At 28.3% G+C, this 17,528-nt stretch overlaps 1 protein-coding gene and 1 long non-coding RNA gene across 2 annotated transcripts in view; one reads left to right on the top strand and one right to left on the bottom strand.

The window, feature by feature from the left end:
- LOC149054803 (uncharacterized) overlaps positions 1-5,624 on the bottom strand; it is a 31,885-nt gene extending 26,261 nt beyond the window's left edge. Inside the window, exons 1-2 of the long non-coding RNA XR_016191852.1 lie at positions 5,286-5,624; positions 4,962-5,196 (exon numbers count right to left, since the gene is read on the bottom strand). This is a non-coding gene — a long non-coding RNA (uncharacterized LOC149054803). The remainder of the gene's footprint in view (positions 1-4,961; positions 5,197-5,285) is intronic.
- Positions 292-16,871, top strand: LOC107165413 (uncharacterized). Its single transcript, XM_089228115.1, has 8 exons — positions 292-442; positions 5,762-6,067; positions 8,462-8,594; positions 9,620-9,759; positions 11,323-11,454; positions 12,110-12,292; positions 15,349-15,618; positions 16,531-16,871. The coding sequence occupies exons 1-8, from the start codon at positions 307-309 to the stop codon at positions 16,659-16,661; spliced, it is 1,431 nt and encodes a 476-aa protein (XP_089084241.1). The 5' UTR covers positions 292-306; the 3' UTR covers positions 16,662-16,871.
- Positions 16,872-17,528: the final 657 nt, after the last annotated feature.

Genomic DNA, 17,528 nt, shown 5'->3' with positions numbered 1-17,528 from the left:
AATATGCACACACACACACACACACACACAAACACACGTATAAAGGTGAATTGCGTCTGTGATATGACATAGTGGTGACTAACTGTTAGGTTGAGAATAATACTATGAATAATAATAATTATTATTATCTTTTGAACAATTGATTTTTAACGGTCCGGAAAGAGGAAAGTTTAATGATCCTTTGAGAGACGCACTGGGTGTCCCAATTCGAATAATAACAACGATTAATTAAAATACGCTGACGAATGCCGTACGCACAATTGGGTCGTTGTATATAAGGTGAAGTTATCTTACGGAAACGATCACATGTTTTCGTGCAGTAGATGGTTGAGCACCGAAGCTCTAAACATGATACGTATCAATAAATTTACCCTGGTATTGACGATGGCGTGTTTGTGTTGCGTGACCAGTATCAAGTTGGACGAACTCAAGAACGATAAAAGTAAGTACAGAATGCCAGAAGTAGATCTCGCTTATTGATATTATTATTTACGCTAACTATGATACATTATATAAAATATAAATTGTAATATTCACGCGTCATTTTGAGTAATAATAGATACCTAATTATGCCATGGGATATTCAATTTTTGTACTTTTAATCATCAATAAGATATGCTACTATGATTTATGATATTAATAACATTAATTTACGGTCGAACAACAAAATCAATGATAATTTCGTGTATTTTTTAAATAATGATTTTAACAGACTTTTTGTTTGATACATAAGTAATAAACATATGCCACGGCCGTGGGTATATGTGATATTAAAATAACGGTTTAAAATGTTATAAGCATTACCTCTGACAAAAATACAAGATACTTCCATATAAATAATGTAGTTACTATAATATTACATTATTGATACTTCCAATATGTAAAATTAACCATCTTTCAATTAAAAAATATATTATTATTATTTATTACTATCATTACTATAATTAAGTGGGACAAGTTTTCATATAATAGCAGGATATTTATTTAAAGATATTTTAACAGCTTGTTAAATAAAAAAAATAAAAATTGACAAAAAATTAAGTTGTGCTATTAATATTTTATCACTATTACCTATATAAATACATAAGTCACTTACGTCTTATAGAAAAAACATGTAGGTATTTACACAAAAATGCGTTCATTAGAAGAACAAATAATTACATCTAAGAACATTTTTTTAAAGTTTAAATTTTCTTGAAAAAAATATACATTAGGAGTTTATACGATTTCGAAAATAATAAATTATATATATTTATGTGTTATTTAAAAATTGAGTGAAATGAATTTAAAATTTAATGATTTTTCAACTCATGGTCTCTAATTCAACAACTTGTTAGTCATGAAGTATGATTTCCTAAATAAACAATTATCGTTAATAATAACACAATTATTAAAATACAAACAGTTCAACAATATTATTATCTTCACGATAATAATTAAATCTTAACATAGTTTTATAAATACATACAATATTACAATATAGTATATTGTCTTACTGTCGTATGTTCAAGTATTAGTATTACTTTATGATTATAGTCGTATATATTCATGAGTCATATTAATATATTATAATAAATTATTATGAACAAGTCATTTAGTAGTATTATAATATATAACGTTGTAATAAATGATATGATATAGTATACTTCTAAAGTCATAATGTAGGTACCTACTTCTAAGATAAGTTAAACTCAAGAAAAATTAAAAATTGGAAAAAAAAATTATTACTGTATATTTATTAAAATAAAACGTTCTGTTGTAAACAAATTTGGAAATGTGAAATACAATATGAATTGAAAAACGCCACTCCAAGTGGTAAGTCATTTAAGTAATACCTCGCCGGTTGTCGTTTGCACATCGCTATTGTTAATTTTGACCTTTTTATAAAACAATTATCGTTAGATTTGTGGGTTATAGGTACATCGTTTTCGGATTGACCGTTTAAAAGGTCCTACATCATTTGTGCATCATTATTATTTAACAATATAAATGAAAAAAGGTGTACACCCAAAGTTCCCAAAGTGCAAGTTATTTTCTAACTTTGGTCTTAAAATCTCTAAATAATACTCACATAATATTAAATTTTCAAATATTGCATAAATATAATGCCGAGTATAATGTGATACAAGTATAAATGCAATGTTTTAGAATTAAATTTTCGATTTTTGATGAATTTTGTCGAGATTTGAACTTAAAAATATTTATGTAAGTTTATTATTCTTATTTTTAAGAATCTTAAACTATTCATTCTCTCTCTATACATAAAATTAATTATTATACATCATGTAGTACTTAACCTAACCATTTTTTATACCCTATTTTATTGTTCAGAATATTATTGATGCAGGTAAGTAGACAATGCGTCAACGATGATGTATCGATGATGCGTAAACGATATACGATATTTTGGACAGGGAAACAGACGATGCGCAAATGGTATACGGCCTAGTACATTACTACTTTAAGTAGTAATAAACATGAATACATTATGATTCAGGTAATATTAGTTTTTCAGTTAATATCGATACTAGTTTACTACCCGACTACTCAAGTAAGATTTTGTAACGATCAATAACTTTTCACAATAGGCTATTGTAACTTATAAGTAGGGTTCGGATTTGAAGGCAATATAATCAATAAAAAAAGCATTTAAAATGTAAAAAAAAGGCATTTAATTTATATAAAAAGGCAATTCATAAATATACTACAAAATAAAATAGTGAACATTTTTTAAACACTTTCAAATGCACACATTTTGAGAAAAATGCAAATTAAAAATGAGCATGAATGCTAAACTACATTAAGTTTATGCTATTTTGTATAAATAGATTTGGTACCTTTTTCTTTAACCAGGTTTGTCCTAAAAATTAGTTAAAAACAATTTTAAATATTAACTTACTTGAGTTATACCAGTTAATTTAATGCAAAATAAACTAGTTGGTATTAAAAAAAAAATTGACTACCACGTATTTTGATAAGCTGTCTTCAGAAAAACGGCTACGGTTAGGGTTTAAAATATTTTTGTACATCGAAAACGATCTTTCTACGTCCACCGAAGTTATCGGGGCGTATTTCATACTTAAATAATTATCTAAATTAAGAATGCTACTTGATAGATCGTCATCGCTTGTGGTTTCTCCAATAAATACTTGGTTGATCTTTTTGATATTTTCCCATCCATGAATTTTTTTACTATTTTCAATTTTTGCAAGCGCATTTTTGTGTTTATCTCTTCCGATATGTTGCTGAATATGGAATTTTTTCTCACTTGACACTTTGATGTCACAAATTTTACAATATAAAATTAATCCATCGGTTGAAAAAATATTTTCACCGAATTCTGAAACATACTTTTTCAACTTGGAATTGTGATTTTGTTTAACTTTTGGCATAATTGAAAGACAGAATAAAATAAACGCGTGGAAAAATTATTGAACGACAATTATTGCGATCGACAAATGCAGGCGGACTGACGAACAATCTTGAATCTACGCATTACGAACATATCTTAATCTTTAAATAGGTGTTCGGGTAATTTTATGGCCATACCAAATACTCGATAAGACGATATCGATAAATATTGCGAATAATAAAACCCATTTAAAGTGATAATAGTAATACTCTAGCTGGGTATAAAATTATAAAATCAACTGAAAATTAAACACAAAATAGGCATTTATAAGTACAAAAGGCAAAAAAAGGCAAAAAAAAAAAGATCTATCGTCTAAGAAATTAAATGAAACACATTTTTGTATAAAAATTATTTTTCTATTATGATTAATAAAAGAAAGGCATTTGCCTTCAAATCCGAACCCTACTTGGCTACTTATAAGTAAATATATATAAGTTATAATATATTAGGTATACTAAACAGTGTTGAATCCAGGTATAGGTACTTCAAGGGGGGGGGGCATTCACCCCCCCCCTGAAATTTCTTTCGCCCCTCGCTGACAAATACAACTTTCTGACTTTCAACAAAATGTACTTATTTATTAAATGCACAATACTAATTTAAATATAAATAATTAATAGGTTTCTAATTTATTTTGTAATTTTTTCAGTATTTATAATTTCTGAATTGTAATAAATTTTAATAGTACAACTTATAATATGTGACGACATTAGATTAACCTTCGATTGATTTAAAAATTTAAAAATTAGTAATTTGTTTTATAACCCTTTAAATCTTTATAATTTCTGAATTGCAATAAATAATAATAATAGGTAATACGATTTATAATGTAAGAATAACTACCTATTAATAGATATAAATATATAATTCATAATACTTAAAATGATGTATCACCATTCACCAATGAAAAAAAAAAGTGAGCCCCCCAGAAAAATTGTCTGGATTCAACACTGATACTAAATATACGCATTAGAGGTTTAACACTTGGGTTATTTTTTTTTTTAACCTTATTTCCCTTGAACTATGAAATTACCTATAATAAGAAAATGGATGTTCTAAAATGTTGTCATAACTTACTTACAATCATTGGCGCAACTAGGGGGGTGCAAAAGGGTCTTTAGCACCCCTTGATATTTTAGATCTAACTATTATAATTATAATAAAATAACATCAATTTTATGTTTTTAATAGTATAGCACCCCACATTTTAGAGGTCTATAGTTGCGCCTATGCCTACAATATTAACTAAACATACAACTAAAGATAAACATTTAAAGCGTATTATTAATAGTTTTGTTGATATCGGTTCATCGAAATAAAATTTTTATAGTTTTGGTTATTGCAGAATCAATTATTTCCAATTTTGAGACTTAAAATAGAAATATGAGTCGACCAGTATTTTATTACACAGTAATCACATATTACTACCAAAACCTACTCGAATGAAAAAGAAGTTAAATACATTTTATAATATGTGTTTCAGTATAAATATAATTATTTAAATATGTAGGTACATTTAAAATTATCTGTTATATTTTTAAATACTTACTTATCTATTATGCGAGTTCTTCAGTTGTAGGTATAATGATTAAAAATATGTGTTAATTGAATGGATAGACTAAAATCAACAGAAATTGAACATAACAGAAAATGAAAATGAACAAACTAAAATCTGTACTTTCTAATAGCGTACACCCCCGAATAGCGGATAATATTTCAACGACTAAGAGTGTCCGGTATTCTGATGGTTCGGCGGTTTCACCTCGCATTAGCATTGTATGTAACTTAGAATATAAAAGTCAAAATAATCTGTTTCAAACATTTTATGGTAAATTTAAATATCAAGTTGCAAAAATAATTACGGAATAATTACCTAGGTAAATATTTAAAATAATATTTCATTTCATTTTAATTACTTTTTTTTACTAGGTATTTGAAGTTAAAAAATATAATTTATATGATATAATTGAGAAATATCACGCACATAATTTGAACTGCAGATGATAATACAAATAAATAATTTAATATTGTAAAATAAAACACTTGCAAATATCGAAAACTTTTATTGGGAACACATATTCAGCACTCGCCGACATAATATTGTAATACTATTGTACGTCTTTACCGTATCTTGCCTCTACCAAAATCTATACCACTACGGTTATCTACTGATAAATATTATGGTCTTTACCGACCACAACCACTGTAACCACTATATTCTAACCACTCATCGTAACCAGCTGCCTAACAAGTCGAGTTACCAATATTATATTGCGTATGACAATCGTACCAACTTTGGGCGCTTCTTTAAACATCTATAAAAAAGGAAAAAAACCGCTATAATTTCAGACCTGTTATATCAGAATCTATTTAAACCAGATCAGCTGAGCAAGGCCGGGGGCAGCAGTAGCGTAGCGTCAACAAGGTCCGCGTCCAGACCCTCGTCAGGCGACCGCGACGGCACTCCGGGACCGATGGCCAAGCACGCCGTCAACAAATCGTCGATGGATGGTGAGGAAACGTCGAAGACGAGAGCGGTGTCGGCGGACGCGCAGCCCAGCGCCCTCAAGAGCACGATCAGTGAAAAACGAGCGGAAAAGTGTAAGGAGAAGTGTCCGGCGAACATCAAAGAGTGTTGCCGAAACGCCATTGCAGGTATGTGCCCGACAATAATTTTATATTATAAGTTATAACTATATAGAGCCAATATGGATTTATAATATTATGCATCATTTGCGTGTTTTTTTTAAAACAGTCCAAAAAGTAGCTAGGCAAGCTACAAGTTTTAATCATAGTCAATAGATCTGAAATACAAAATTTTATTTTGCATTTTTTGCCATTTTTTTTTTTTACATGCATATTTCTGTATTTTACAATTTTTTATTGCATATATATTATATATGGTTTTTAAATGCATTTAATATTATGTAATATTTTGCTTATAATATTATCTAAACTAACGTATAATCTTGTACGTAATAATTTGTCGAAGTCGTTTTCCTATCTTATCCTAGGCCCATCGGTACAAGCAGTAATCTGTATTCTGTTATTGAGTAGGTCTTCGCGAATCACACATTAGTTATTTTTTCTTTCTTCGTGTTTTTCGTGATCGAAGTGCGTAATTTTCATTTGATTTAATTTAATTATATATAAAATGCCAATAATGAATATAATATAATTTTATGTACCCAAACATTTAAAAAAAACGCAAATAAAATACTTTTTTTAATCGATTTTTTGTATATTTTTATTTAATAGTGCATATTTCTGAAGTTTTTAAAGCATATAAATATAGGCCCTTATAATAATTATAACTAAATATATATTTTATAATAAACGAATTATAAATAGGTATTAAAAATTAATGTTTTGCGATCATATTTTCTCTCGAACGATTTTTTCAACGTTTACAGAATTGATTTATCATAGAACGACTTAGGGACGATTTACAACACTTTGATATAATATAGTGTTTTGTATAGTTGTACCTTTGTTATGTATTTATATATTTTTACAACATGATTTCGGAAAATTATTAACACCGTATTGTGATACTATAAATTACAAACGATTATTATAATATTTAAATTAGGTATATTTTTCTAGTTTAACCGAAACTCAAAATATAAACCATAAAGTATTTTTTGAAAATTATTTATTATTTTCTGTAAAAAAAAATTAAGAAAATGAAATTATTTGGTTATTATACAAAGGTCTTCAATCTATAGACCTCACGATTGACTGACGATTCTTCTATATTGTGGTTTCGATAGTATCTAATATGTTTAAAAAATATTTATACCAGTATGTATGTCAACATAATTTATTATTTTTTTTTTTTTTAATTTGCCTTTTATTAAAAAATAATTATAGCAAAGTAATAATAAAATAATTATGTATCAAAAAAGAAAAACAAAAAAAATTAACAACATAATTTATATTTTATATAATAAAATATGATATATGTCTGATAGGTTTATAAAATATGATAATACGGAATAATATGTAGACATTATTGTATTATACCATAATATTATTATAAACAGATTTCTATGAAAGCCCAACACTGAGCACAATATAATAATTACGTTTTCATCGGTTACAATCGAAAAACCCAAGTGTATGTTATTTTGATTCATTTCACTTTTATTTGAACGTCGGAAAAGACAGCGTTATAGTCAGTGGTGATTAACCTTCTCGGCGCCCATAGAAACGCTCAGTGTCTACCACCCCCCTTTTTTAATACTATCCAAAAATCGTAATTTGAATATGCTGACACGAATAGTGATATAGCCGTCCCGTGAGTGAGAAATGGTTCAAAGGTACTATGGTTGAATAATTATTAATTTACACTTTATTTCAAATATTGTATTACATAATATAAATCTTACAAATTGCAATTGATGATTTCGTCAAACGTCGAACATTCAAACATTTCCGCCGATAAATGTATTTATATATATATATTTATTTATTTATTTATATACTCGCGGAATCACCAACGTCGATCAGTTTATATTAAATCAAAATGAATTTATTTAGCAATTGCGTATTTCTCATGCGTATTGTGTAGGTAATAATGCAAGTCAAGTTATAACAAGAAACAAGTAGCCATTAATTTCTTCAGATACCAAAAATTATGAGTAACCCATTTGAATACCATTATCTTTTTTTTGTTCATAAAAATAAAATAACATGAAACAATTTTGCTACCCCCTACAAATTGCCGCCCTAGGCTCGAGCCTCACGAGTCTAATGGGTAATCCACCACTGGCGTTAGTGTATAAATACTGATTTCATTATTTCAATGTACCTCATCATAAGTAAGTAAAAATCAAATAATTAAATATTTAATTTATTGCCTGCGGCCCTCGTGACATAACATGACAAATTGAGTATATTGAACAATGGACGTCATACAGAAAAATGATTCGAACACCAGTAATTATTTCGAAACGTAGATGTCGTTCTTATTCCATATTAACGCAATACATTTTGAACCAACTTTTTTTAAACTGGGAGGTTAATACATTTTTATTTGTGCTGCAGAAAAAAGTTGCCACAACGCCACCGATGATCCCGTATCATATTTTGTCAACCCAAGCTACCCAAACGAAGATTGGGACTCTTCTTTTTGTGACTTCCGTGTGGATATCAAGAATAGAAATGTGTGTCAACTAAGGTAAGGCGTGATATCATGAATTATATCGAATTTAGAGCGTATCATCTTTCGTTACATAATATTAACTATAATATAAGGGAAAATGAGTAGGGAGGAGATTTGGTACTTGGAGCAGTTTTAAAATAGATTTATAAATTATGGAGAAATTAATCTACTTGCGTGGCTATGTTACTTTACCAAGTTATAAAACCTGGCTTAATTTAAAAAAAATTATTTATAAGAATATAAACTATGCTTTTACACTTTTTGTTGTGACTGGCCTAATTATCTTATGTGCAGGTAAAAAATTTGGGGCTAGCCATAAAATTATATAAAAGTTTTTTTAAATGCTTTAATAACAGGGAAATAATTATGAGTTTTTAATGTAAAAATATATCTTACTTAAATTATAATTCTAATTATTTTATATTCATACATTAAAAACATTTATAATAGTTAAGAATCATATAGAAATAGATCTTTTTTAATTAATTTATGGATTGTTTATATTTTTTAATAATGCGTTATTATATAAATATTAGCAAGCCTTAAATATATATAAAATATTATAGTTATTGGATCATTGGATTATGATTTTGGTTTTATTTTTAAATTTACTTATATTAATTATTATAATTTACACATCCTAAGCCACATGCTACTATAGTAAAGTTATCAGTTTACTATGTTAATTGTTTGTTTTAAATTGTTACTTAAAGAGTCTTGATTTTAGTTCAATATTTAGCTATATGTTATTATATAGGTACTTGAAAATTCGCAAAAATGACATCTAATATAAATAATTAGGTACCAAGTTAAAAAGTTTGTATCATGGTGGTTAGATCATTAAAAAAAATATTTTCTAGACTCTAGAGTGTAATAGTAATATATTTTATAATTTTATATGTACCTATGTAAATAAGTTTACCTCAATACTTTAAAAAAAAAAACTTAAAACGACCGTCAATTGCAGGAGTTTGTATATATTTTAAACCTGTATAATACGTAGTTAATCTAAACAACACGTGATTGTTTTGTTATTCCAGATTGGACTTGGAAGAATTTTCGTTGAGGGGACCACACAAGTACTTGGGCAGTTGTCGACAAGACCGTTTAATCGTATCTACTACATTACCGAATGGCATTGGAATATCAGAATTGTGCGGAAATAACACTGGCCAACATTGTATGCAATTTATTTCTAATAACTGAATAATCGCTTCCTTATTAGCTTACTTGGTCTTCTATCATCAGTCCACCCACGTAGGATTTAAAAAATTACACTTATAACTCCGTAAACATGAATTTTACATGACGAACGTTAAAAAAAACGTATTGACAATAATATTTTCCTCTTCACGTTTCTTATATTAATGAACAGCCCGTCCAAAATAATATGTTATTCTAAAAAATTAGAATTTTAGTGATTGAATCATATAATTAACTAATTTTGAATTTAAAATCTCGGAAAAATTTCTAAAATCACATATCGCTTGGAAAATGTATATGTAACCGTAAATGCCCGATAACTAGGTATACCTAGGTTTTACTGTTTGTACTCAGTAAATGCTGAAATTCTTAATTTTATTCGGGCTTTTACTAAACACGTTGTGTACATCCTAGGATATACAAATTGACTTAGTAAAAGCTAAATACACGACACACAACATTTAAGCGATAAGCTGTGTAAAAATTATAACTATATATTTTTAAAACAAACTACTGACAGTCATATACATTTTTATACAAAATAAAAATGTATTTTAAATACCATAATAGTACAATATGTATAAATAAATTTAAAAAACTAATTATTTCTAACAACCCACCAATTTTATTAATTTTTATGAATAAATAAATAATAAATCTGTTTTTAAATGCATTTTTATTTTATATAAAAATATAAATAACTGCCAGTACCTAGTTTGTTTTAATAATATATATAATTATAATTTTTACGCAGCTTATCGCTTAAATGGTATGTGTCGTGTATTGATCAGCATTTACTAAGTCAATTTGTATATCCTAGGATGTAAGCACACAACGTGTTTAGTAAAAGTCCGAATAAAATTAAGAATTTCAGCATTTACTGAGTACAAACAGTAAAACCTAGCATTCTCTAGTAAAACCTAGGTTTACCAAGTGATCGGGCATATTTTACGGTAACATATAGATGTAATTTGGACGAGTTTATTAGTTATGTCGTTTGGTTGAAATTTATATGGATACTCTATATGTGCCTAAAACATTTTTTTCAAATTTAAATGTTTAGATGTTTTTAGCCGCTTAGAATTCTTTGCAGTTAGTTTTAATAACTGGTAGATATGGTTCAAAATGTTTCTTGGGCATAATTCATATAAATGTTATATAGTGTTGATGTATAATTTTCGTGTATTTCCGTAAAATAGTATCATAAAATGCCAAGTATAACAAAATATAAATACAAATAATTTTCTTAAATTTAAATTTGATATTAGGTCAATAATTCAGGTTAATATAAAGACATAAAGCTAACAACAAACAATTATTTGTCTCTGTTTAACCAAAATTTGCTGTTGCGCGTGGTTCAGAGGAAGAAGACAAATAGTGCGCTGATACCATGTTAATTATGAATTCATTCAAACGATTTATTGCCTAAACGATAGATGCTTGAGTAAATTATGGGCCATTTGCTGAAGATAAATGACATCCTAAAAATGATTTCATGTTTTGTTGTGATTATAATATTTTACATATTTTTTGTTTCCAGTATATTTCCCGGTTGATCCTAAAGCTGGTGGCTCATCCGTAGCACTCATGATGATGACGTCACAGTCTTCAAGATATTCGTGGAAGGTGCGTATTACCCAAATCGACTGCCTTGCCGATCCTCAGTCTGTCGGTAAGTTAATGTTTATTCAATCGATTTAACTATATAAGTATTTAAATTAGATATTAAACTTTGTAACTTTGTAAGCACTATGTACACGTTTATACATGCTATATAGCAAAGAGTTCACAGATGCAGTAAAATTAATAGGTATATTATTATGTAAATTGTATGATATATTATGTATTATACAATCGAAAACATCGTTAAACTCTGAAATAAATTTTGAACATAACATAAAAAAAGGCCAAATAATAATTATATAGGTACCACAAAATTTAATTGATATAATATAAGAGAGTTTCAATATTATAATATTTTTACATTTATTAGATGTACCTACACTATATCTATACATATTATGATATGTAGCTTATCCACATGGCATGAACAATTATTATTCGTTTCAAAGTATTAGTTTGATATGCTGATCTTACCACGAATTATGCATAATTATATAATACTATATTTAATATTATATACCTATGTAGTAGGTATCATAGTTTACAATTTTTATCTATTGTATACTTATTTAATATATCATTCACATTTTACAATAATATTAATGTAACCCTCTCTCTCAGTGCTATCATCACGTCTGAGATCTCTAGAGAAAATTAAAATATAATATACTACCTTTACCTTCCTGTGCCCGTTTGTACTGTAGCGCCTACCGGATGTCTACAATACCATACCAGCCTCAGCGGCACCATACAGAGCTTCAACTACGCAGGCGGTATGTACCAATCAGGACTTGACTATGCGGTGTGCATCAAACGGTCGGTGAACACTTGTCGGGTCGAATTCCAGCAGGTGCCCGGCTCTACGTTCGGTATAAACTCTATGGAAGGTCAGTACATGAAAAAACATATTATTATTTACTATGTATCTTATATATGATAGATAGTAGGTAATTGTGAACCGGAATCGCTCCGTATTATAATAATAAGTATGGTATAATATACACATATTAATAAAAAATGATAAAATACCATATTGCAGGTGTCGTTTATTCGTATGTTCTCGTTAACGATAATTTTCGTATAAACCTTGGATTAAAAACTAAATTTAATCCATGTAAATGAACTACGTTAAATAATTGTTGAAAACTTAGCAACATTCTTAACTCGTTGTGGTTTTTCAGTGGTAATAATTAATGGATATGGATCGTTTTATTCTTTTTGCAATATATTGTGTAAAATGTAATTTGTTCCTGTGCATCGTTAATATTAGCGACTTTCGTGCCATACAAAGTAATTTTTTAATGTTCATAATTTTCACTCCAAATTTATTAGATTTAATTCAAGTATAGGTATATTACATTTTCTCAGGTACAAACTCGATCTGGCATGAGAAACAGTATGAATAATTTTAAACCTTTGTAATATGTGTTCAATGTTCACTACATAATAATATTTACAGTTCAGTCAGTTCACAAAGAGTATTCCATCGTGGAAAAATGACATCTAAAATTATCTTTTACGTTCATCATTAATTAATATTGGCTATATCTGTCTTTCAATACTGGTTTTGATCGAAATCTATCCTATTAAGTTTATCACATAATTAATGCTGTGTGGCCTATTACTATATACAATACAAAACATAATGTTATAACTTTTATGTATAGGCAATAAATAGCAAGTACTATTCAGAAACGAATTATAGTTAACAATATTTCATTTGGCCTAGTTATAAAAACCCAAAATATTGTAAGATACATAGTTATCGACACATATAGTTCGTGTCTATACTACCTACTCTATTATAATAATCTCGGAGATGTATGACGCGCGTGTGTATATAATTATAGCATAAATGATGTCTGGTTGTCCGTCTAGACTTTTAGAAATGTGGAAACGATACTATAAGATATTTCCGATAGGGTTATTTGGTTGTTACCAGCTTGTATTCGTCTGTGTATTGGATTTTTATTTTTGTGGCATAAAACCACTATAGATATAGTAAATAATCACCCACACACGTTCATACCGATTTCTCTCGTCGAATATACTAAGGAACGCACACTACTATATGTATACATTATATAACCATATAATGGATTGACTATTTGACTGCAATCAGTGCAACCGCATGTACTATATATTATACAGCTATACTGCTATACATGTATATATTATATAAGAGGTTCGAAAAATTCGCAACTTTCGAGAAGTAAGTGCAGTGTGCTTCCCACGACACTGCAGGGTAACAAATAAACTATTTTCACTGCATTTACTGTGTTTAATAAACTATTAACTTTTTATTTTCGCTCTGTGGTGAGCTGGCGACCAAACATCCAACTTTTTCATTCTCTTCAAACGTATTATGTAGCTATACACTAGCTGTTAGTATATAGACACTAGGAATAAGTGAAATAAGTGTTGCTACAACAGAATATATTATACAATTATATAATGGTTATGAAATATGTACATATTGCATATTAATATATCATGCTACATGCACAAGCATAATAATATGATCATTAATCGTAAATGATAAAGCATTGCTGAGTTTCGACTTTCGAGCTCAATTAAACATTATATACCACTAAGGAACTATAAAGGTACAATGCCTTGGCCTACGAAAAAAACAAGGCCCAAGACAAACAACGGTTAGGGTGCAATCTGACTTAATATCCAAGCGTCTAAACTAAAAATAAATATATATTAACCGACATTTTAATATAAGTAATATCGTTTTTTAAATTTGTATAAATTATAATTTATAAGTTAGAGTAGGTATACAGGATGATTCACCAAACATTCTCACCATCATTTTTTCCTTTTATATTCAAATTTTGATTTTTTTTAATTTTTAAATATAGGTAGGTACTTAATAAAGACCATTATTATTTCTTGAAATTTTTTTTTACTACTAAAGTACTAAAAGAGTGTTGTGTAGCGAAACTAATATTTGTTTTTCAAATTGGAACCCTTCTTTTTTACTGTAAATTATTTTGTAGGAAAATGGTATATAAATAGAAGTCATTTAAATTAATCATCTAATAACAATTCTTCCAAGTTAAGTGGCTCCCTATTCACGTAACCGCATTAATGTTTATAATCCTTATCTTACATAATACTTATTGTGCTTAACTGTATAGATCGTATAATTATGTAAAAATAAATAATAAAAGTTATTTTGTGGATAATCATTTTAAACAATATTTCGTTGTTCTTAATTCAAAATTCGAATTAGTATCATGCTAAGGATAACAGTTTTAAAAAATAGTTTTACAGAGTTATAAAATATGTATATTATATTGGAAGATAATATTTCTTATATTTGAACCTTTTTACAAACTATACTCGTAAATGTTGATAGATTAATATTAATAATTATTAATAAGGTACTAAAATATTAAAATCAACATAACCCCCAAGGCTCTCGGCTGTAGCCCCGCATATACCAAACTCATATTTATGGACCTATTACTGTATTATCGTTAATACACAAAGTTAAATAACTCTAAGAATTCTCGTTCGAATTTAGAATTTGGTTCGTGAACATTTTCGGAAATATTCGAAAAATTATTTAAAAAATGTATTTAAAACAGAAATTTGTTTTTCCACGGGACACTCGCCTTAAATAGTGTAAAAAATATCAAGAATGAAAGTATTTAACATTTGGTCTTTAACTAAATTTAATAATGTTGAGATTTTAAATGACTGCATCATTATTGAAAAAAAAGATTTATCGCCCTGGGTGAATCAATGTGTATACCGTTGTTGATGTACAAAATAATTTAAAACTCATAAAAACTAACATATTTATATTGCGTGTTTATAATCCTACAGTATATAAGCTAGTTTATGTACGAAATTTCACGTTGGTTAGGTTTTAAACCTAACCTAAACGTGTAATAAACGTGTAATATATTATTATGCTTGTTTGGTGCAGGTCCGTCACTCGAAGAAGGCGTCGGACGGGCGGGTGAAGTGAGTTGCGATCTCGTTTCACATGACTACTTACATATTCCCGGAGGTATGTTGGACATAGGCGAGGAAATATTAGCGGCTACAGGAAACGTGGAGGTATATACGCCAACGGCGGAAAAATTCTGCGGACGAAGTTTGTCCGGCCTCGCCATTCAGGAGTTTGCGGAAAAAATCAAAGTAAACGATCCGCTAGGCGCACAGGACAACAACACGATCGCGACGCCGGTGACAAGTAAGTACCTACTCGATCTTTTATTTTTCAAAAGCACCTAACTTACGGGGAGAGGGAGGACAAACTCATAAATATAATTTTACTAAATTATTCAATAAAAAATTAAAACTTAGTTTTATAATCATCATCAGCTCATCGATCTAGGAAAGGGAAATCTGAACAAGGATGTGCTTGCAGTTAATGTCAAAATTATTAAATATAGCATAATATATCACTATGCCATGTAGCTAAACCTTAAAGTATTCTGATTAAAACAAAATAATTAAAAATATCAAATAATACTAAAGTAACGCAATGTTTTGATTACTGTTGAATAGCAGATGACACTACATAAATTTTATATTTATATTTTATATTAATTCATTATTGTAATGAATTATTGTATTATTGTATTAATGACAAGCTTTATAAAATGTCTAATAAATACGATCTTATTGTATACCAAGTTGTTTATACAGTAATGGTTTACATTTATAATAAAATATAAATTATATGAATGCTTTACCTAAATAAAACTTTAGAAAAAAAGTTGTAGCACATACACTATAAGTCTATAAACAGAAGACATTATACAGTATATGTAGTATAAGTATACGTAATATACTATAATAAGTATGATAAAATACATAGTAACCTAGCTGATATATAAATATATAATAAACAAGTATTTCCGGGTAAAACGTGGAGGAACACTAACAATAAAGTTGTAAACACCAGTTAGGTATGTGAATATAACAGTTTTTCGAAGAAAAGTTTTTCGAAATACCTACCGCAAAAACGAAAGCGACTAAACAGTTTGCTAAATCAACGTTGTATGTACTACAATATTATTGTAGGTATAATTTACTACAGTCGTGAATCGATGGGAACTCGGTAAATGACGGTTTTAAAAATACAATTTTCACGTTTCAGCTTATGCGTCCGGACCAATCATAATCAGATTCCATACGGACAGTGTAACCGTTAAAGAAAGGGACATTGGATTTTCGATCGCTTACCAACAACTCGGCACGGGCTGTAACAAGAACAAAATCAGACGATGATTTCTGAGTTCCTCTCTTTATAGCGTGTTCAAAATACATAATCTATGGGCGATCAGATATAATTTAAAATAATCGTTGTGTATATAAATATTTAAATTATTTATTTATTAATTTTCCTTGTACAAATCTATGATTAAAGAAAAAGAAAAACCAATTGTACCTTTATTATAATTGTTTCATTTTGACAATAATAACTGAAGTACAATTTAATTGTCTTTTATTAATTAATTTAATAGTATTTAATGTAGTTTGCGCAAACTATGACGGGTCTATGAATCAACGCGATCCGACATAAGGACATATTTTCTCCCTCGAAAAGATTAAACTATAATAAACATATTATATGAAAATTAAAAACCTATTTTATAACTACTAAAATTAAAATTAAAAATATATTTTTTTTATTCATAGTTAAACTAGGTAACTGATTTCAGTAATTTGTTTATTCCAAATTGTTTTTTGCCTTTGTCATCGCATCCAAATTTAACTATATTTGTTTTCTCTTGTCCAACGGTGTTATACCAATATTATAAGAATTTCTGTGGGCAATATGGGTCTATAAAAGTCTGTACAACATCTATTGACTTCATGTATTAACTTTTTATGAATACCCAAGTTCAAATTGTTTTGGTTTGATTAAATATTTTAGGGCATGTACCAGTTGCCCCCAAAAAGTACCTTTTTTTATACCAATTCCCCTCAAACTACCTAGAGAAAAATGCACCAGTTGCCCTCAACTAAATGTACCAGTTGCCCTCACATGTTAATATATACACGATTACAATATATAACCCGTAAAATAGGGGAGGTGAATATACAAATAATAAATAAAATATAAAATTATTTATGAAAATAAAGTAAAATAGT

Source organism: Diuraphis noxia, unplaced genomic scaffold, assembly GCF_037042655.1.
Source record: "Diuraphis noxia isolate RWA-SAM2 unplaced genomic scaffold, SU_Dnox_SAM2 contig0005, whole genome shotgun sequence".
Lineage (NCBI taxonomy): Eukaryota > Metazoa > Arthropoda > Insecta > Hemiptera > Aphididae > Diuraphis > Diuraphis noxia.
Note: the sequence above shows the minus strand (reverse complement) of the source record. Positions and strands in the feature narration are given on the sequence as shown.

Coding starts and splice junctions, on each gene's coding strand:
- LOC107165413 (XM_089228115.1), top strand. CDS start 307: ATGTTTTCGTGCAGTAGATGGTTGAGCACCGAAGCTCTAAACATGATA. Junction 6,068..8,461: donor TTGCCGAAACGCCATTGCAG/GTATGTGCCCGA, acceptor TTTGTGCTGCAG/AAAAAAGTTGCCACAACGCC. Junction 15,619..16,530: donor GATCGCGACGCCGGTGACAA/GTAAGTACCTAC, acceptor TTCACGTTTCAG/CTTATGCGTCCGGACCAATC.